This window comes from Acomys minous (genome assembly GCF_964271855.1).
Source record: "Acomys minous genome assembly, chromosome: 6".
Taxonomy (NCBI): domain Eukaryota; kingdom Metazoa; phylum Chordata; class Mammalia; order Rodentia; family Muridae; genus Acomys; species Acomys minous.
Genome location: NC_140487.1, coordinates 115,327,007 through 115,349,870, shown reverse-complemented (window position 1 = coordinate 115,349,870; position 22,864 = coordinate 115,327,007). Strand labels below are relative to the sequence as shown.

General features: G+C 42.6%; 1 protein-coding gene across 1 annotated transcript; it reads right to left on the bottom strand.

Moving 5' to 3' along the window:
- Positions 1-1,637: 1,637 nt before the first annotated feature.
- On the bottom strand, positions 1,638-18,622 carry LOC311599227 (phospholipase A2, membrane associated-like). The gene is made up of 4 exons (XM_084784946.1): positions 18,475-18,622; positions 3,717-3,858; positions 3,310-3,419; positions 1,638-1,998 (listed from the first exon to the last, which is right to left on the bottom strand). The coding sequence occupies exons 2-4, from the start codon at positions 3,830-3,832 to the stop codon at positions 1,856-1,858; spliced, it is 369 nt and encodes a 122-aa protein (XP_084641072.1). The 5' UTR covers positions 3,833-3,858; positions 18,475-18,622; the 3' UTR covers positions 1,638-1,855.
- Between the last annotated feature and the right edge of the window lie 4,242 nt (positions 18,623-22,864).

The following is a 22,864-nucleotide window of genomic DNA, read 5'->3' as shown; positions in this document are numbered from 1 at the left end:
AATGCTCAACCTCCTTAGTCATCAGGGAAGTGCAAATCAAAACAACTCTGAGATTCCATCTTACACCCATCAGAATGGCTAAGATCAAAAACTCAAGTGACATCATATGCTGGCAAGGATGTGAAGAGCGAGGAACACTGCTTCATTGCTGGTGGGAATGCAAACTAGTACAACCTTTTTGGAAATCTATCTGGCACTATATCAAAAAACTGGGAATAAGGCTTCCTCAAGTCATAGCTATTCCACTCTTTGGAATATACCCAGAATATGCTCCAGCACACAACCAGAACATTTGATCAACCAGAAAAACTTCTTGAAGCTGCTCATTTCAGGTCTTGAATCCAGAGTTCTCATTTCTGTGATGGGCACCTTAGAAAGCCAGGGATTCCAATGATTTGCTATAAGTTTCAAAATCAGAATTTGGTGGTGGGAGGAAATAAAAATATCATCTTCAATTGGCCAAAATGTCAAAAGTAAAATTATTATCTTGGAGTTGACATTTTTTCCTTTTTGTTTGTAATTTCAGCCTGTCTTTATCTTAATATTAGTGAAAAAGTTAACAGATTCAAAATAGGGAGCTGGAATCAACGGAGCCAGACAATCAAAAGCCTTTACCTGTGGGTCCTCCACCCACCCCATGACCTGTACCAAGAACCAGGAGATGAATTGTCTAGTTTCTGATTGATGGTCCAGGCGTAGAGGATCCTCTGAGCTGTCAGGGCATTTTTAGCATCTCTGCAAGGCATCTAGTTTTACCACGTGCACCTGTGACAGGATCAATTTGTGCTTGGTGGCCAGCTTTGTGCACACCATGGCTCCATCAGTCCTCTGGTAGTAGGTCTGCATTAAGCATATGAGCACAAGGTACCATGTTCTACATTCTCTGTTTTCTTTGAGTTCAGTGTGGCTAAGCATAGATCGAAGCATCTCCACTTTATTCTGACCACTTCCAGATCCCTTAATAGGCCAGGAGAGTTGGCTCTGGCCTGAGGACAAGAAAAGAGAGGTCTGCCTTTAACAGAGATGGCTGTTGTAGGCTGGATGGACACTGCTTGACAGACATCTCTTGCCCCTATTGATTCTCAAACCAGCCTTGCAAGAGGCTCTGAGGGGCATCTCCATTTGAATATGAGAACCAAGGCTTAAGGCTGTGGGTACTGGGAGTGGGACCCTGCTATAGCAACCTGGAAGTTGCTCATGTGTGTGCCTATCTGTTTGTGTGTGCCTATGCATACATGCAAATGTGTGCATGTGTGTAGGGAGGCCACAGGTCAAGTTCAGATGTCATTTCTGAGACATAGACTACCTTGTGTTTCAGGGTCCCTCATTGGGCTGGAACTTGCTGATTCAGCTAGCCTGGCACTGACTCCCAGAGATTCACCTGTTTTTGTCTTCCCATCTGGAGGAGTATGAACAGGTGTGTGCTTTATATTCTTGGGTTCTGGAGGTCGAACACATGTACTCATGTGTTTGTGTTAATCACTGAGCCACCATGCCAACCTCAAGGCAGGTATTCTTATCATGCATGCTTTCTGTCAGGGACTCTTTTTGAGATAAGAAAGAGGCACATGGTTGTTGCTGCATGACTTTATTTGTGAGAGCCCTGGGACTCTCTTATGTAGTGGGAGGAAGTTTCTGTGAAGGGGAAGGTAGAAGTGAGGAAATGAGTTGCTAGTGGGGTGGTGGGAAAGGATCAGCCTGATACACTGTATTGGTGCCTCATTCTGGGTAAAGGCAGAAGAGTGCCACATTGCTTTTAGGCTGGGAGAGTGTGTTTCTTTATCACCTGGAGATTTGGTTGGGTGGAGAGGTGTTTAAAAAGGCCTGAGTCCAGGGGTCATGGAAGGCAGCTCTCTCAGCACTTGGGGGAACTTCCCTTGCAAAGATTCTTGGGGTAGCCTTGGTATTTAGGATTGTAGGTTTTCATGCTGTCAGCAAAACATCTAGCGGTGGAAGTATCACACATACACAGCTTTTTCTCACAGAAATCCAGAAATTCTGAAATTAAGCAAAAACAGACACTGAGCTCAAGTTATTCATATCCCATGGCTGCTTGTCAGAACCTTTCTGTTCCAAGACAAGAACTAGAACTGTCAGAAAGACTCCATCTGAAGGGACACATAGCCACAACCAATGGGATTGCCACAGGTTTGCCTCACTTCTTAACTACCACTTCTTTTTTCCTTCAAGTTAAAAACAGTGTCTCATGTAGCAGAGGCTGTCCTCCCTCCACATGATAAGCTCTGGGACTCTAGACATGATCAATCTTGCTCAATTCCTACAGGGCTGGAGATGGACCCCTGGCCCTGAAGCATGGGAGGCTATCACGTTGCAGCTGAGATACACTGTTGGCCTGCCTTCTTGCTAACAGGCCTGCTTGTGTTAGTAGGCCCCAGCCTCAGTGGCCTCAGGATTGGTGGTAATGGTTAAAGGCTGTATGATCCAAAAATTTCCTTGGCTGAGATTGTCCTTGGGTAACAGGCAGCTTTATTCTGACTGAAGTGCCAAAAGAGGAACTCAACAGGGGCTTCTGGGATGTGTTCATTTTCCCTCTCATCTTTAGAGCTGAAGGTCACTGGTCATCAGAGACCAGGGTTCTTGGATCTTTAGTGTTTTTTTATAATAGAAGCACAGATGCTGGCAAAATGTGGGATCTTAGGAGCAGGGCTGATCCTATTCTGTAGAGGTTGCCCAGATCCATCAGCACACTTCTCTGGAAATCCGCCAGTGTGAGATCTTTCCAACCTGAATGTGCCTGTTTTACACAAGTGTCTCTCTCCCTGTTGCACATGCCCTCTGTAGCCAGGGTGAATCCTCCTTTTGCAAATGTGCTTCTTGCTGCTTTGCTAAATAATAGGCCCCATTGTTGGAGCACACAAACCTCAAGACAATGGCCATGAAGACCTGGTTTGACCTTATGCCCACTCAGCTGAGACTCATCCTCACATGTCCACTGTATAGCACAGTTTGTCTGACAGTCCTCCTTGACCCTTTGGACATACTGGGCCCTCTTTGGGGATGGCTGTGTGTCCCCTGTTTTAGCAGATGTGTGCTTCATTGACTCTAGGAGTCCTTTAGGACTCAGCTAAGATGCCACTTCTTGCAGGATCCATCTCAAACATCAGACTGAGTGAAGGCTTTTTCTGCTCTCCTATTGGAAGCTTCACAACTCTCTTCATCATTTCATGGCTTCATACTTGACTGTGAGATTCTTAGGAAATTCCCCTCCTGCACCAGTAAAGTCCCCAGGATGCATGTGATCAACAAAGATGTGAAGGAAGCTTGCTTGCATCTCAGGGTCTTTCTTACCATCACAGATAATACTATTCCAATCGGAGGAGCTTTTGTAGTGCAGAGATGTATTGTGACATCCATAATGTGGTAGATCTTCATAGCAACATTTGTGGTGAAAGCAGCACCTGTTTGGGGACATGTCCTATTAAGACTGCTTACACATATTCCTGGAATCCTGGTGCTTATCCTTTCCCTTGACCTTTGACCATTGGGAATGAGACTCAAGAATATAGGCATGGTCCAGAGGAGAGGTCTCAATGTGGTGACTTTTGCTGCCTGGACGCCCCCCCCAAATCAGGCTGTGGATTCTAACTCTGAATTTGTCACACCCTCACAGGAACACTGAGGCAGCGGTTGCTGGCTCTCACCTAGTCCCTTCCTAGCCAGAGTTATAGAGGATAAAGGGCACTGTGTGGCCTCACCGATCTGTATCATCCATGGGGTATCCTCCACCACCAGGGCCACAGTGGCATCCATAGTTGGAAAACTCAATTGCAGACCTTTTTGTTAGAAGCGTGACCATTTTACTGAATTCCATAAAACTCCCCTGGATCTGTATTGGGTCTGAAGAGAAAAGGAGAAACATCCTTGGGAAGGTTCCACTCTACTGATACATCTCCACAAGGCATCTCTCTGCTATCTTCTTTCCCTAGAAGTGTCTTCCTTCTTCCTGTCACCAAGAGAGGGGGCTAAGGCAACAGAAAGGAAAACTCTGGGTTAGGGTGCCTCCCTTCTCAGGTTACCTCTTTGTTTGGGGTCAAATCTTACCAAAGGTCAGGATCATTACTGTCAGCAGCAAGAGGACCTTCATGATGTGAGCTCTGTGAAGGATGTATAGAGGGACAGTCCTGGGCATTTCTTCCCATGCTGTCTCAGCATCTGTCTGCCCCAGACCCTGCTCCGCTGTCCACTCTGCCACCCCTGAGCACAGATATCCTCTTGCATGGTGTACATACAGTGTGGCCTACAAACATGTATCACGCCTGTCATCTCCTGTCTTTTCCTGGTCTGTGGAGCAGGTCCTAATACAGGAATGGTGTAATAAAGGCACCAGATTTGCACTTCCTTCATTCCTCCTCGTAGACTGGACTTACTCCACATCAAAGGGAGCCAATGCCTCCCCTCACTAGATCCCCCACATGGATCTTCATGTCAGATTCAAGGCTTGGGAATCCCAAGCATGAGTTCTGAACTCCAATTTTCTCTTCCCCACTAAAATTGCACATTTTCTTTGCAAGCATTTCTAACCCTTTTCCATAACTTATGCACACATATGCTCTCAAATTCTCACTAACCCCCTCATGAACCCACACAACATTCTTGCTCATGAATACTGTCTTGTACAAGTTTAGCTGGCTGTGATTCCCATCCACAGGCATATCCATATACACACACATGCACCTGCACAATTCTTCAAATGCAGCTGCAGCCCGGGAGTGTCTGTCCATTTACCTGTCAGATGCTGCTGCAGTTGCCTGTTCAAGTGCTTGTCTTGTTTTTCAGGTACTCCAACTGCCCTTAAATAGTTTTTCCTTTCTGGAGGGGTGGAGGTTGTTGTGGCAAAGGGAGTAAAGTAGGTGTGGCCAAAGAATGTACTCACAGATGGCCATAGCCAAGCCCCTGGGTAGGTAATTCTCCCAGCATCTGGCAGGACAGCCCTGCAGGCTAGAATATCCTTCATCCCATGGGTTGATGCCAAATTAAATCTTATCTGATTGTGATGACTCCCTCAGCTGCTGCGAAGCAGGGCTCAGCTCCTGTCTAGGGAACCTTCCATAAGGCAGTGTTGGTGTGACCGCCCATCACCTCCCAGCTTCCACTTCCAAGAGTGAGAAGGACTGTGCACTGTGGAGAGAGTGAGAGTGTTTGCACACCTGCCTTGTTGCTTTCTTGTGGTAAGCTGTGACATCTGGTAATAGGAAAGAGTACGTTGATTCTGTATCATTTGCTCACTTCATCCATCAGTCATTCATTCAAGCACAGAAGGGGCATTCTAAGCCTCTGTGAAGACCCAAGGCTGCACAATCGTCTTGTCTTTTGATGAGACCTGTTGTTGGGTTCTTCACAGTCCTGACCAGCATGGGAAGCCTTGAATGAACTCACAAAGATCTGCTGTCCTCAGCCTCACATGTGCTCTCATTACAGGCAAGAGTAAAAATTCCTGGCTATCTTCTGTGTGCTTATGTGTCTCTGGTTGTTCCTCTGTGTATGTGCACATCTATGCATGTGTATGCAGAAGAAGGTATGTTTGCATATGTGTGAGAATGCATGGGAGTTCAGGGGACAACCGTGGAGCTTGTTCTTCAGGAGCTGTGTGCTTTGTTTACTGAGACAGGGCTTCCCATCAGCACGGAGTTCACAGAATAAGTTAAGCTGGATAAGTGGACACTGCTGCTCACCCCAGCTAGCATTGGGGTTATGTAGGAGGAACGACACCAGCCATTTTACAGGAACAGAAGGTGTTCCTAATAACTCCTCTGTGTGATGTTACTGGACTTCTGCATAGAGCCAGCCTGATGCCTACCTATACATGTCCAGAAACCAATGACATCATACCTGGTGAAATACCCAAGCCAATGAGGCAGATCCCTATGCTTATGCCACTTGCCTGACTTTGGAGTCTGTGTCATTGACTCTGTGCCAGCTTATCCCTGTCCCCAAGGGTCCTTGTCTTGGCTTTAGGCAACAGGGTTACAAATGTATGCTATTTCATCTGTTTTTTCCATGTCTTCTGGGGACTGAACTCAGGTCCTTGGGACTGCAAGGCAAGCACTTTACTGACAGAGCTATCTTACCAGTCCCATATGAATTTTCAAGCCTGCAAAAATCCCGAGGCTACTCTCGAGTTTCTGACCAAACTGGTGCCTCCACTGTCCCTAGTCCTTACTTGTTTGTGAGGGGCCTGCTGATGCTTCCTGGCTCCATGATGTCTTCATTCTCCAGTCTTCAGGGATACAGTACCTTTAGCTTTTGTTTCTAAAGTAAACATCTTTCCCCATGCTCTTCATCCTGTGCTATGAATGGGCCTTCCACAGTGCTAAATAAACCACTTGACACTAGTCCAACAAGTTCCTTGTAGCAGAGGCTCTGGGGCACCTGAACACTCCGTTTCTCACTATTACTAGCTGATGGCAGGTCACATCCTAGACCTGCTTCTGATATGAGCACTGGGTCAAAAGGTCAGGCTGAACAAACACGAACCAGATACAACCAATGACCTTTGCACGTTCCTCTTGGAACTACTTGAAGGGGAAGCAGTCTACTGGACGCTGAGTCCTGGAATGAAGGGCAATGACTCTGGAATATTATGCTACCATCAGAGAACCAACTATAAGTAAGAGGTGAAATATTTTTATATTAAACTATTGATATATGAGTTTGGTAATCCCTGTAGTTTATACTGTGATTCATTCAAGCAAATGTCTCCCTGAAAAATTCTAATTTACCTTATTTGCTAAAATGCAGATTTTTATGCCACCCCACTTGTGGTGCAAGCCTTTAATCAGAATACTCTAGTGACAGAGGCAGGTGTATCTTTGGGTTCAAGGGCAGCCTGGACTACTGAACAAGTTGGCCAGACAGCCAAGGCTACACAGAGAAACTTTATCTTGATAAACCAAGATTTAAAATTATCGGAGATTTTTTGAATATTTTATTGTTTGAATTTTGTCCCCTTTCATGAACTCATTTCCTGTTCATGTCTTGGAGGCTTCGAATTTGACCTTAATCAGAAATAGGGTCATTACAGACACTAATTGTTCAGATGAGGCTATTAGAATCCTCATCCTTGTACCCAAAGAAAAATGTGCATTCATAGATGGGCTCCCATTGTGAAGGAGCTGAAGATGCCAGTCACTACAGCCAGAAAATCCTGATTGACTTCAAGCCCTCCCAGATATCCAATCATCAGGCCACCTCTTGTCTCTGCTTCAGACTCTTAAGCCAATTAGATCTGGTACTTACAGTGAGGGAGTAGGGTCAGCACTACAGGTTGTGTAGCCTGTGGAGATCCCTTCCGAACTTTGGGTTTGCACTCAGGTGAGGCTGGGTTCTTGGCTTTGCTATGGGAAAAGTGTCAGAGTAAGGCAGCAGGAACCAAATCTTATTAAAGGACTTTTAAAGCATTGGCACTAAGCACAGAGATTACTAGAGAGGTGTCCAGGGGAGGACTGAGATATCTCCAGTGTTTATGCAGGCTTATCAAAGGAGAATCACTCCTTGGTCCCCCATCACTCAGTGTAATTCACAGCAAGTTGAGGGCTTAAAGAATTCCCCTTTAAAAACATTGTTGTAAGTTAGATATTTGAGGGGTGTTGCCAGGAAAAAGAAGTGCTAAAAAAAAGGAAATGAAGCTTAGAAACCATGTTGGCCCTAAGTAGGCATGGGTTAGTTTGTCTTTAACAGGTTTCAATTGAGATGTCTTCAGGAAAGCCCCCATCATATCTACAGGCTGTTCTGGCTCTATGGGCTGTTTGTGGAACATTGTGCCTGTGCCAACAGGAAAGACAAACAAGACATAGGAGTGATGTCTTCATGTCACTCCAGGTTTTGGACTTTTTATCTCACTTCCCTTAGCCTACTCCTTTTGGGGAGCTTTGCTCTTATTAGAAAGCCTCATTGAATATTTTCTTGGCGGGGGGAGTCATAAAAGTTGGTTTTCCTAGGGTGAGGCCTTCCCATCGCACTGTACATTAGCTGATGCTTGTGATTTCTCATGAGTACAATTTCATGTATGCCAAAACCTTTGTCCTCTCCCATTGAAAAAGAATTTGAAAGACTTTCCAAGGTAGCATCAACTACTATGCAGTATATCTGAACTACTGCATAGAGACAAGGGACCTTACTTGGAGCCACAGACCACATGAACTGGAAAACAGTAGGAGAGTGGGGTCCTGTAGTGCTGACCCCAGGTGGACCTGGCTCTGATTCAACCAATAGGCCATGGAGGATGGGAGACTCAACCCCGGACTCTGGGCTGGAACCTTCCCTGAACTGCAGCCAGGCTCTAAAACCCGACCTCGGTATATGGCACTGAGCTCCTGGCAGTGAAGCACCCGAGCTCCTGGCTTGGAGAAATCTCAGGGAACTTAGTGGATCTGTTCTCATTCCCACCCCATTTGCCCTGTGCCAGTCCTGATAAAGCCCCAGGGCCCACATGGAAGCCCAGGTGGCTGTGAACACACTACCCAGCCAAGTTGCACAGTCTGAATGTGACTGGACCAGAACCTAACTACCAGCCACAGCAGACCATGCTTACACAACAGGGCAGATAAAATTCAGCCTAACCAGGCTACCCAACCTGACAGGGTCTCCCATGCTTTCCGGAGAGGGATGGAGAGCCCTGAGGGGTAAGGACAGAGATCTAAACCCCAACTCAGAGGGAGTCAACGCCCAGAGTTATGCTACCTGAATGGGACTGGGCGGACGTGTACATCTGGTGACTGAGGGGGGAGGCTAAGGTGTGGAGGAAAGTCTGCTGGAGCAGAAACCAGGTCTCTTGCCTGTTCCAGGGAAGAATTTCATGATCCTCATAGGCAAGGGCCCTCAACCTACAATCACTCACCAACTTTCTGCTTTCAATGACCAGTGAAGGACACCAGAAGATACTTCCCAACACTAGAGACAGCAAGATGACTAAAGGCCAGTGTAAGAACATGAGCAACAAAAATCAAGACAATATGGCATTTCCAGATCCCAGCTATCCCAAAGAAAGCAACCCTGAGAACTAAACAGAATCAAAATGCCTGAAAATGACCTCAAATCCTTAGTAAAGAAGATCATAATATAAGAAACACATGAAATTGCAAACAAGTGCAGGAAGAAGCAGCCAAACAGGTTGAAGACACAAAAAATCCAATAGAGAGATACTGGATGAAATTCTGGAAATTACAAGCAATCACATGAAGGAAACCAATAAAACAGATGAATATCAGAAGAAGAAAATGGAATCAATGATAAAGGCAAAGACAGAAAAAATGGGAACGAGAGACATTAGAAAAGAAAACAAGCAACACAGAGGTGAGGGGCTCTAACAGAATCTAAGAGATGGAGGAACAAACCTTGGGACTAGGAGATACAAGTGTAGAACTTGATGCAACCATCAACGAAAATGCTACATCGAAAAATTCCTGACAGAAAACATCCAAGAAATCAGACACCATGAAAAGATGACACCAAGCCCCAGAAAATGTCTTCAAGAAAATCATAGTAGAAAATTTTCCCCAATTTAGAGAAGTAGATGCATATGAACATACAAGAGGCCTACAGAACACCAAGTAGACTAGATCAGAAAAGAAAATCCTCCCACCACTAATAATGAAAACACAAAATATCCAGAACAAAGAGAAATATTAAAAGTGGCAAGGAAAATAGGCCAAGTAACATATAATGACAAACCTCTCAGAATTACAACCAACTTCTCAGCAGAGACCACAAAAGTCAGAAGGGCAGGACAGAGGTCCTGCAAACACTAAGAGATCACAGATGCCAGGCCAGCCTACTACACTCAGACTAACAAGTAATAAGCATTGATGAACAAAACAAGATATTCTATGAAAAGCTAATTCAAACAATACCTATTCAAAAATCCAGCCTTACACAAGTTACTAGAAGAAACCTCCAAACCAAAGCAACAAGCTACAACCAAAATTACACAGGAAGTAGATAACTACATCATCACAAAAACATGACCACACAAACACTCTACTGCAACCAACATCCAAGTCAAGGGATTTAACAGTCACTGGTCATCAATATCCCTCAACCTCAATGGTCTCAATTCTCTAATAAGAAGGCACAGACTAACTGAATGAATGTATAAACAAGACCCAACATTCCTCTGCATTCATGAAACACACCTCAGCCATAAGGATAAACATTGCCTTAAGGTAAAAGGCTGGAAAAAGGTATTTCAGGCACAGAGATACAAGAAGCAAGCTGGTGTAGCCCTTTTAATATAGAATAAAATAGACTTCCAACAAAACTTAACCAAAAGAGAGGAAGAAAGTCAGTACATACTCATGAAAGATAAAGTCAACCAAGATGACATCACATGTCTAAACATCTATGCTCCCAATACAAGGGCACCCACATTTGTAAAAGAACTACTAATAACGCTTACACCACACATCAATCCCCACACATTAATAGTGGGAGACTTCAACACCCTACTTTCTCCAAAGACTAGGTCATTGAAACAGAAACTAAATAGAAAAAAATGACACTACCCAACTTTAGATATCAAATCGATCTAACACATCTACAGTACTTTTCACCCAAATACAAGGATTATACTTTCTTCTCATCACCCCATGGAACCTTCTCCAAAATGGATTCTACATTAGGTCACAGAGGAAGCCTCAGCAGATTTAAGAAGATCGAAATAATACCCTGTATCCTATCAGATCACCATGGTCTAAAACTGGACTTCATCAAGAGAAACAACCAAAAGCCTATACACACATGGAAATTAACAACTCTTTACTTAATGACACCTGGGTCAGGGAGGAAGTAAAGAAATTAAGGACTTCCTGAAATTCAATGTAAATGGAAGAACAACATACCCAAATTTGTCGAACACATTGAACGGAGTGTAAGAAGAAAATTCATAGCACTAAGTGTCTTTATAAAGAAGTTGGAAACATCCCATATAAGCGACTTAATGACACATTGGGAAGCCCTAGAAAAACAGAAGCAGAAACACCCGACATATGGTAGTTTATTGCCTGTGAGTTGCCTAGTTTGTTCTCTATTTCTAAGATAGGCCACTGACCCAAAGCCACTTGAGGAGGAAGAGTTGATTTGGTTTACAAGTCACACTCCACTATTGAAGGAAGCAAGAGCTCAAAGCAGGAACCTAGAGGCAGGAAGGGAAGCAGAGACCGTGGAGGGATGCTGCTTACTTGTTTTCTCTCCATGGCTTGCTTATCTTGCTTTCTTATGCAACTCATAACTACCTGCCCAAGGGTAACAGCACCCAGAGAGTGTTGTGTGCCCTTCCACATCGCCCACTCATCATGACAATGCCCCTACAGCCTTGCTCACAGGTCAGTCTGATTGAAGCCATTCCTCAACTGTGATTCCCTCTTTTCCAGAGGGCAACTCTAGCACACAGGGTAAATCAAGTCAGGTTGCACATTCTGAGAATACCACTAATGGCTGGTGCTTCTTTCTATACTTGATCTCTTAGTCCTTAAGGCTGGTAGCCTTGCTATTTGGGGCTTTCTCTCTCTCTATATTCACTGTTGAACCTCCAGTCTAGCAGCCTGACTATTTGGGGCTCTCTATATCTAAAGTTTAATTCTCTACATACAATTTAGTTCCATCTGCAGGTTATTTCCCAGGGGCTTCTGGCTTCTAAAGAAGAGAGAAGTATGACGGAATTGAACCTTGATCTTTCAGACTTATGTCTAAAGCCTTATCAATTCAGCGATCCAATTTTCTGGTTTTTCTACACCAATACAGGTCTCTGGATATCAGCAGAAGTTTAATAGCATTGGGTCCTAATTTTAAACTTTTAACTTAGAGTTCATACAAGTGGCCTGCAACCCTGACAGGTTCTTTCTATAAATAAGAGTGGTTTTGAAATGGAAAACCTTCGATCATTTTAACTTAATGGCTTAATAATGAACAGCTGCTTGCTGAAAGCTAGAGTGGTAATGATGAAGGGAGATACAACACTCCAAACTCCTTAACACACACACACACACACACACACACACACACACACACACACACACACACACACATGCACACACTCAAACACACACACACACAGTCAATTGGTGAAATCAGGGAGCTTTCAAAGACACCATTCATCCACATATGTTTAAAGATACAGATGTAAATACAACTATACAGGTATATACGTCTATGTACACCAAATATACAGACAATTAGATATATAAGCTGACAGACACATTTTTGATGAAGTTGGTGGGCTAAACAACTTTTTTCTTTCAGTCTTGTGTTCTCATATGATCTAATAAAACAGGCTCTCCATGTATAGAACACTACCTCATTCAAAAATATATACAATTGTTATGTAAAGAGGGAGTTAGAGTAGGACTATTTATTCTCATATATGACTTGATACTTTGTTTATTATAAGTAGAAAGTGGTGGTTTTATCTATATGCTCATTATGAGTTCAAAGTAGACTTTTTATCTCATTATTTGAAATGTACATTATGTGTTCAAAGTAAGTTTTTTATGGCAAGGTCTTTCTAAGAAATGGGTGTCTGTCTTGTCTTGTATAGATAATCACTTCCTTTATATCTATGTTCATTTGGTCTTTCTTATCCTGGGGTACATCTCGGTCTTATCCTTGGAGTAAACCTAGAATGAATGTATTTCCTTGATTATTAATTTCTTTCAGTCTTGTTTTCTGTCTTGCTGTGAATCAATTGATTGACATATAGAGGTTCACAGTGGTCCTAGGAGTTTCTGCTATACTGCAGGAAGGTTTTTAGGTTACTTGAATCAAGTTGTAAATTCTTTAAAATCATCACCAGGGATTATGAAATCATCAAGTCATTTAAGCAAGCAGCTTCCAAATTTATAGACATGACAGAGACCGCTGCCTGCCAGGATAGTTACCAGAGGTTTTCCCATATCTTTGTGGCATCCAGTCTTCAGCCTCCCATCCCAGAGCATCCGACAGACTTTTCTGTGAAGGACTAGCCCATATCGACTCTGCAATGCTGGATAATCCATTTCCCGGTGTCATGCTTGATAACAGTTGGAACAGTCAGTGGCTATCACCAGTAGATGTAAGAACAGTTTTCTGGTCTAGTGACTAACTTTATCACCTTTGTTTCTATTACATCTATCATCTTCATTGAAGAGATTGTAGGTGCTGCTAGGAGATGTGTGTCTCTCTCAGAAAAGCACCTTATTACTATGTTGTATTCTGTAGATTTCTGAAGCATTTGATGATCTTCTATTTAGTTTAGTGCATAATCATATCTATCTATCTATCTATCTATCTATCTATCTTGTATCTATCCACTTATTGATTGGTCAACCTATTTATTTATCTCTGTTTATCTAAATAGACAAACATTTCGTGTTTCTAGCTAAGTACTATTAGCTTAACCTTGAAGACATACAAGATACTAAATAAAGCTTATTATGTTAATAAAGTAGCATCTAACAAGACTACAAGTAAGATTTATAGGAGACTAATAACTATCTTGCATCTCCAACCATCCTCAAAAGTTTGCAATAATTAGCTTTCAAATGACTAAAATGTTGCATCATATTTTCAAATGAGCTGCATATATACAACACACTAAGCAACAATTGAATAAATAATTTTAAATTTCTATCAATATATAATATGTAGAATTCACTAAGCAAATGTTGCTCAAAATCCTCTAAAATTTGTATTAATATACAATACCAGCATAAAATACTTGAGAATAGTGGATTTAATAATCTAACTTTTATCCCATAATTCTATATTTCTTCCCATTTTAACATTCCCTTTTCCCCTCCTTTCACCTGGCACTAGATACCGTACAAAGATAAGAGAGAAAAAAGGATAGAGGGGAGAAAGACAGAAATCCCTAAATGTAAACTTTACTAATTTATAACCAAAACCCCTAGACAATAAGCTTATTGGTACCTCACCACAAGCACCTTCACCACCTACTGGGAACAGAGATGGCATATTGTTAAAATTACTTCTTTGCTGTCTTGGAGTAAAATCATCTTTTGGGTACCCTTAGAAAATTAAGATATTGGCCAAGCATAAGAAAAGCTCTGTCCCATCTTTTTGGGATTGATACTTTATGTTAAACCTGTTTTTTGTTTTTGTTGTTGCTGTTGTATTGAGTGTAGCCATTAACGAATTTGCCATCTCTCTAGGCCTGGGGTAGTCCTTTTTTTCAAGGACTCATATTAGTTTTATTTATTAAAATAAATACATACAAGTATACGAGTATCAAAATCACAATATCAAGTATGAAAAATCATTTTCAAAGCTGTTGGATGGGGGAATCCAAGAGAGTCCCAAAATAATACAGGCTACTTCTGTAGCCCTTCATTTGTCTCAGAGGCTGAGAGTAAATCCCTATTGCTGAAGACATTACACATTTCAGACTTGAAGAATCCCCAATGGAAATGACCTGGTGTGTCCCCTTGAAGGACTATCCTTAAGTGCTTGTGAGCTTCAGTCAATCGTACTATAGTAGCTGAGGAAATAGTCTGTGAAGTTGAATCACTTGGGCTAATTGTTCTGTGTTCATTTTTATTTGGTCTTCTCCTCTGAAAATGAGCAAACTTTAAAAAATATTCGTCTAGGTACATAGACATACATATACATATAAATATATGCAAGGTGTACAAATCATGTAAAGATAATTTTTTGTGCAATTTTTGAACAGGCGTAAGACATCACCTCTGTACCTCTTTTTGAGATGTAATATTCACACTGTATGAAAAAATGGCATGCCCCAAGGGTCAGATAGCCCTAAGATTCCTTTGCTATGCAAGACATTCATGTTTTGCATAGCAGGAGGTCTTTCCTTGTCAGATCTAAACTTTATGAGTTTTGTTCGTAACCATATTTTTTCTTCCCTGTAGATACATAAACGTAACCACGCTCCCATCTCAAAACTATTACAGGTTTCCATTCCATTGTCAACGGAGCCTTATCGGATGTTGGATGTCCTGGTTCTTCACTTTTTACTGTAGCGTAATGTTTCTGCGATGTTGTGTGTCTTTTTCACAAATATTAAGAAAATTTAGAATTTACAAAGCATTATCTAGTCTGTCTCTTGGGGTCTTTACTCTTCCTTTTTGTTTAATAAGCACCTCTTTCAAGGTACAATTAGCTCTTTCTACAACTGTGTGTCCTGTAGGACTGTGTGATATGCCAGTAATGTACTTTATATTACAGTATTTGAAAAGTTTCTTCATCTTATTGTAAGTTAGGGATTTAGATAGTGATTGAGTTCAAATGAATCTGTCATGGGGCTGCTGTACCAGCATGTCTGCTCTCCTCATCTGAAGAGGTCAGGACAAGGGAAAGAAACTGGAAGGACACAGAGAGAAGGCGGGCATCTGAGAGCTCCCTGCAGACCCCTGCTGAGAAGCCAGCACTTGACAGAAGTCTGATCTCAGACCCCCAATCCAGCCTTCCTGTTCTCCAGGTAGGATCTTTCATATTACTTAAGCTCTCCAGTTTGTGGTATTTCACCCTGGCAGCCTCCAGGAGAATCTTGTACATTTGTGTTGTTCTGTTAAGCATTTGAAATTAAAGCTGGACTTGGATTGATTCAGTGCACAGCCAGTGTCCAGGTTCCCCAAATGGTCAGTTCAGATATCTGCCTTCAGTGTCTTCTCCACATTTTTCTAACTCATATCTCTCATTCCTCCAACAGCCTATATGAGCCATACAGGTAAATATCCATAGTGATGGAGGAAAAAGATGGGTGTCCTTGTTTTCTTCTCTGTTGCTGGACATAACATCATGACCAAAAGCAGTTGTGGCAGGGATGGAGCATTTCAGCTTACAGGTTGCTGTCTTCCATCAGAGAAGCCAAGGTAGCATCCTGAGGCATAAACATGGAGGGGTCTTGCCTACTAGCTTGCTCCCCTTGCATCAGTGCTCAGGTGCATCTTCCTCCCCCTCCTCCCACTGCTTTTTGGCTCTTTTGGGATAGAATCTCTCTATGCACACTTGTTCAGGAACTTGCTCCGTAGAGCAGAATGGCCTTGCACTCAAAAAGTAACTGGCCTCTGCCCAGGTGTGTGCCACCACAGTCCCATTATAGCTGTGTTTCTTATACAGCCCAGGCTCAAAAGCCTAGAGATGGCAGGGCCGAGAAAAGACTGAACCTTTCTACATCAACCTACAATCAATATGAAGACAGTTTTTCTGCTGACATTCCTTCTTTCCAAGTGACTCTCAGTTTATGTCAAATTGATGCCTGAATCGATCACACACCAGTCACCATACTTGGTTACTTAGAGAAGAAACTCAGGTTAAGTTGGTCTTGGAAAAGTTGGTCATATTTTTCATTATCCTTAAGAAAAATGAGCATGGAGGATCACTGTGCAAGCACAGGATAGCAAGTACAATGCCAAGGGCTGATTTTAAATTGTGAATGGATTTGAGTGGTCTACTATTTGCTATATATACGGTTTTTCCTTATATTGACAAAAGATTCTCAGGAAGCTGCAGATTCAAGGTCCACCAGGGTTTTGAGGAGGAGGCCACTGGGAGAAAAGCCCTGATTGAGGAATCATTTAGATTGTATTTAGTCTGTTGCATTTCTGTTATAGACTGACTTGATTATTAATTAATGCAGGAAGGTCTAGGCCAGTGTGGGTAGCTCCATTCCCTAAATGGATGCTCCTGGACTGGGTAGAAAACTACCTATGTTAGCCTTCCAATTAAGGCAGAAATTGTGTCAGTAAGCAGTATTCCTCCAGATTCCTGACTCAATTAATGCTAGCATTGTTTGGGGAAATGGGAGTGTATGATAGGTAATTTATTTTCTCCTCTAATTTGCATTTAAGTCTGGGTGTTGTATCATGGCAAATGAAAGGAGACAAGAATATATGGGAAGGCACAAAGACTGCCCTTTTGTTAACATATGCCCCTCACACTGCCCTTTTGTTAACATAAGCCCATCACACTGCCCTTTTGTTAACATAAGCCCATCACACTGTCCTTTTGTTAACATCTGCCCATCACACTGCCCTTTTGCAAACATATGCCCGTCACACTGCCCTTTAGTTAACATATGCCCATCACACTACCCTGTTGTTAACATATACCCCTCACACTGTCCTTTTGTTAACATATGCCACTCACACTGCCCTTTTGTTAACATATGCCCATCACACTGCCCATCTGTTAACATATGCCCATCACACTGCCCTTCTGTTAACATATGCCCCTCACACTGCCCTTTAGTTAACATATGCCCCTCACACTGCCCTTTAGTTTACATATGCCCCTCAAACTGCCCTTTTGTTAACATATGCCCCTCACACTGCCCTTTTGTTAACATATGCCCATCACACTGCCCTTTTGTTAACATATGCCCATCACACTGCCCTTTTGTTAACATATGCCCATCACACTGCCCTTTTGTTAACATATGCCCCTCACACTGCCCTTTTGTTAACATGTGCCCCTCACACTGCCCTTTTGTTAACATATGCCCATCACATTGCCCTTTTGTTAACATATGACCCTCACACTGCCCTTTTGTTAACATATGCCACTCACACTGCCCTTTTGTTAACATATGCCACTCACACAGCCCTTTTGTTAACATGTGCCCCTCACACTGCCCTTTTGTTAACATATGCCACTCACACTGCCCTTTTGTTAACATATGCCCCTCACACTGCCCTTTTGTTAACATATGCCCATCACACTGCCCTTTTGTTAACATATGTCCATCACACTGCCCTTTTGTTAACATATGCCCATCACACTGCCCATCTGTTAACATATGTGCCTCACACTGCCCTTCTGTTAACATATGCCCATCACACTGCCCTTTTGTTAACATATGCCCATCACACTGTCTTTTTGTTAACATATGCCACTCACACTGCCCTTTTGTTAACATATGCCCATCACACTGCCCTTTTGTTAACATATGCCCTTCACACTGCCCTTTTGTTAAAATATACCCATCACACTGCCCTTTTGTTAACATATGCCCACCACACTGCCCTTTTGTTAACATATGCCCATCACACTGCCCTTTTGTTAACATATGCCCATCACACTGCCCGTTTGTTAACATATACCCATCACACTGCCCTTTTGTTAACATATGCCAGTCACACTGCCCTTTTGTTAACATATACCCATCACACTGCCCTTTTGTTAACATATGCCACTGACACTGCCTTTTTGTTAACATATACCCATCACACTGCCCTTTTGTTAACATATATCCATCACACTGCCCTTTTGTTAACATATGCCCATCACACTGCCCTTTTGTTAACATATGCCCATCACACTGTCTTTTTGTTAACATATGCCACTCACACTGCCCTTTTGTTAACATATGCCCTTCACACTGCTCTTTTGTTAACATATGCCCCTCACACTGCCCTTTTGTTAACATATGCCCATCACACTGCCCTTTTGTTAACATTTGCCCATCACACTGCCCTGTATGTAGCATATGGCCAACACACTGACCTTCATTTAATGCATGCCCATCATGCTGTCCTGTAGTTAATGCATGTCCATGGCACTTTCCAGCGGGGTCTTCAAATGGAACCTGGGATGAGGTGCACAAGTGAAAGTAAAGGACAGGAGACACGAAGAAATGAGGGCAAGTCTGAACTCTGATCAAGCCCCGTTTATTGAAAATTCTTACAGGGTTTATATAGGCAATATCTAGGGCAAGGGCAGGGTTGCTGTGAGAACCTAATGGTAGATATCTAGCCATCCATCATTGGCAGGAAGAACTCCAAGATTAGGGATTGAACTCTGAGGGAACGCAGCTACAGAAGCAAGATAAGCAAGCAGCCTCCCAGAATCTAGAAGAACCTGCTACGTGTCAGGCAGCAGTTTCCAGGTCCAGGTGGAGTAGCATGGGTTGACCTCAGCCTGCTAAATGCCAGGCAGAGGTAAAAAAAATGGAATCTACAGACAAGGTGGAATTGCCCTATGTTTTAAGCCAAGACCTGCTAAGGGCAGCTCTCCACAGGTCCCACTTTTCTATATATTTTAAGCTGGGTGTGTGGCCTAGGCCTGTCTTAGGCTGCATCAATTTCATCAGACTATTCCTTACCCATCATAGAGAAGCCAACAGGTTGATCTCTTTAAAAATTGGTTGACATCTCTGTCTTAGGTTGGATATGGGACTGATCGTACATAATCCCTCATTGGCTCTGGATCCCTTGGTGCCCTCTGTAACTCGTCATTGGGTCCAAGGGTTGCCTTTTGGCCCCTGGCCCTGTCCTAGGCCTGAGGAATGGCCTGCTATTCATCTGAATAGACTTGGTCTGCAAGCTCCAGTGTGTGATAATGGGCCTGTATGCGATTAGCCTCGATGGCTTCCACGTGCTGTTTCATGAATTTGGTCAGTTATTTAAAAGCCCAGCGCTGAAAGATATAAGAAGTAAGAAACCTATCAGGGGTCCTAACAAAGAGGGCAAAAGAGTAGTTAGCCAAGGAGAGGAGGAGAACCAGTTTTGATCTTGTTCCCTCTGTCTCTTCCTATGCTCCAGGCCTTCTGTAAACTTGGCCATGGAGTCCTTGACCACACCAGAGTGGTCCATGTAAAAGCAACACTCTTCTTTAAGAGCTGCACAAAGGCCTCCTTGATGGAGGAGAAACAAGCCTAAACCTCTTCTAGTTTGAAGGACAACCTCAGCAAGTGAAGTAAGGGATTTTTCAAGGTGGGAAATTGCAGATACCAGTTGTTCAAGGTCTTCATTGATTGTCAGATGGAGGTCCAAGTAATTATTGGACCTATTGGTTCTTATTGGAAAGAACAGGAGAGGTTATACACACCCCGGGCCTCTCGGCCCCAAGGCCCAGCAATATTGCAAGTGTGATGGCTGTTATAGGCTGTCTTTTTGTTCTTAGGAGGCTGTGGTCATTTTTTGGATCCCAGGCCAGGGAAAATTGTTCTTCTGAGTAATAAGTTAGCCTGGGAATTAATTGGACCAAGACACTGTACATATATGGATTTTTCTTAATCAGATCTCCAGTCATGCAAGGTGTCAATCTGTCACTACAGGCCCACCAAGAATTATCAGGAGGGACAATATAAGAACCTGTTTTACAAGTCTTTCTGGCAGCCATCTTGCCAGTCCAGCTTTTATATCGGATATGCACATTGACCCTCAACCCCGTATGAGCATTGGCTCAGGGCCAGACTATTTGTAGGTCAATGGATCTGTCCATAATAGCGAGGCATAATTGTCTTTTGATGAAGGATGTCAAAGATGATCTGCAGCTGATTTTTCCTTCACATCCATATTTAAGAAGTTTAGAATAAGCAGAGCATGAGCAAGAATACTCCTGGGAGACCCTTTAATAGGGTATAAGTCTCCACTTTTTATCTTCTTGATAGTGTTCTTGAGTATCTGGTGTGTTCTCTCAATGATACCTTGACATTGAGGGTATAGGGAATGCCAGTGATATGTTTTATTTGTAAGGCAGAACAGAAAGTTTGAAAAATTTTGTCAATATATCCAGGCTCATTATCTGTTTTAATTGTCCTTGCTTTTTCCATAGTAGCCAGACAGGCGAGGATATGTGTGATGACATGTTTACCGGACTCACCAGTTTGTAGAGTGTCAAAAATAAACCCACTAAAAGTATTAACAGTAACATGTAGATATCTGAGGTTTCCACGTTATGGGATGTGGGTGAAATCCATTTGCCAGATTTCATTAGGGAGAAGGCCCCTAGGGTTAACACCTAAATGAGGAGTGGGCAAATATGTAACACTGGCAGGGTATTGTTTAACTATTTGATGAGCCTGTTCTCTAGTTATTTTGCACATGAGCCTCAAAGTGTGAGCATTGAGATGATGTAAGGAATGTGCCTTTGGGGCCTCTTGTAAGGCTGAGTCAACAACAGGACAGACAGTATGGGTTGCAAGGTCTGCAAGTGCTTTTCCTTCTGAAAGAGAGCCCAGGATTCCAGTGTGGGTTCGGAGGTAGCCTATAAAAAAGGGATGAGATCTAGACATAATGACAGCTTGGATTTGTAGAAAGAGTGATATAGCCTTAGTAATGAAGGCCACAGTCTCTAATGAGGGAACATAATGAGTAATATAAGCACTGTCTGTATATAAATTAAAAGTTATGTCAGGAAAGGTCTTAAGTTAATGCAAGCCCATCACACTGTCCCTTAGCTAATGCATGCCCACCAGAAGTTCGCTCAGCTAATGCATGCCCATCACACTGCCCTTTAGTTAATATATGCCCATCACACTGTCCTTTAGTTAATGCATGCCTATCATACTGTCCTTTACTTAATGCATACCCATCACGTTGCCCTTTAGTTAATGCATGACAAATACCTTGTCTTTTAGTTAGTTGATGCCCATCACACTATCCTTCAGGTAATGCATGTCCATTACACTTTCCTTAAGTTAATGAATGCCCATCATACTGTCCATCAGTTTATGCATGTCCTTCACACTGTCCTTTTGTTAATATATGCCCATCTCACTGTCCTTTAAATAATGCATGCTGATCACACTGTTTCTAGTTAATGCATGCCCATCTCACTGGCCTTATTTAATGCATGGCCATCACACTTTTCTTCAATTAATGCATGCCTGTCAAACTGTGCTTTAGTTAATGCATGCCTGTCAAACTGTGCTTTAGTTAATGCATGCCCATCATACTGTTCTTTAGTTTGTGCATTCCTAATCACACTGCCCTTTAGTTAAATATACACACCACAGTGCCCTTTAGTTACCTCAGGACCATCATACTGCCCTTTAGTTAATGTATTCCCATCACACAGTCCACCTGGGCCTACTGAGTGCTTAGAAGTTTGCATAGATGTGTTGGGAAAGCTTTCTCTGGGGAAAAGACAGATCCGAGTTCACAGAGAGGATCTCAATCGGAAGCCTTCCATCTCCCTGTAGTGAGAAAGGAAAGAAAGAGGCTACTGTATGTGAACCTGACTGCATAGTTACCAGCCCTAACCTAATATGTGACCCCAAAACAAACACAGAATTGAAATCAGGAGAGTCCAGTTATAAAGTTGGCTCAGGTAATCTCTCACCTGCAATATGGAACATTCCAGAAGGACCAGTACACTCACCCAAGAGTGCTACTTTTGCAGGTGTGTGTTTGCTAAACCCATAGCTTATAAACAATGATGTATTTGTCATTTGAATGGAGATGGTTTTAAATTATCGCAGCATTGAAAATGTTGCCTCTAGAATACTTCTTACAAGATGGAGAATGAAAGGCAGGCAACTCATGGATGGAAAAATTCCAATCTTGTTTTTTTATTAATTTATTCATATTACATTTCAATTACATCTCAAGAGTTATCTCATCCCTTGTATCTTCCCATTCCTCCCTCCCTCCCATTTTCCTGTTACTCTCCTCTCCTATGACTGTGACTGAGGGGGACTTCTTCCCCTGTATATGTCCATATGGAGTCAACTCTCTTCGTGGTATCCTGATTTCCTTCCTCTGAGTGCCACTGATCTTGTAAAGAGAAAAATGATGAGTAAGTATCTATGTAAATGGGAAAATTAGTACTATTTAAACAGCCTGTGGAAGTTGTGCTTAGTGGCACACACCTCTACTCTCAGCATTCCTGGGGCAGATTCAAGAGGATCTCTATGAGTTTGAGGCCATCCTGGTCTACAGAGTGCATCCAGGACAGGCAAGGCTACACAGAGAAACCCTGTCATGGAAAACAAAACAGGGCACAACAAATAGCATCCTGTTATTTCCATATTAGGGAAAAGATTAGAAAAAAGACTTTAAGGCATCTTAAATGTGATTCTAATGGCCAGAGGACAGGGAAAGAGGGGAGAGATGATCCCTGGAGAAATGTGCAGAAAAAAAAGCTAACGTTTCCCGCTTTTGTGAGTAGT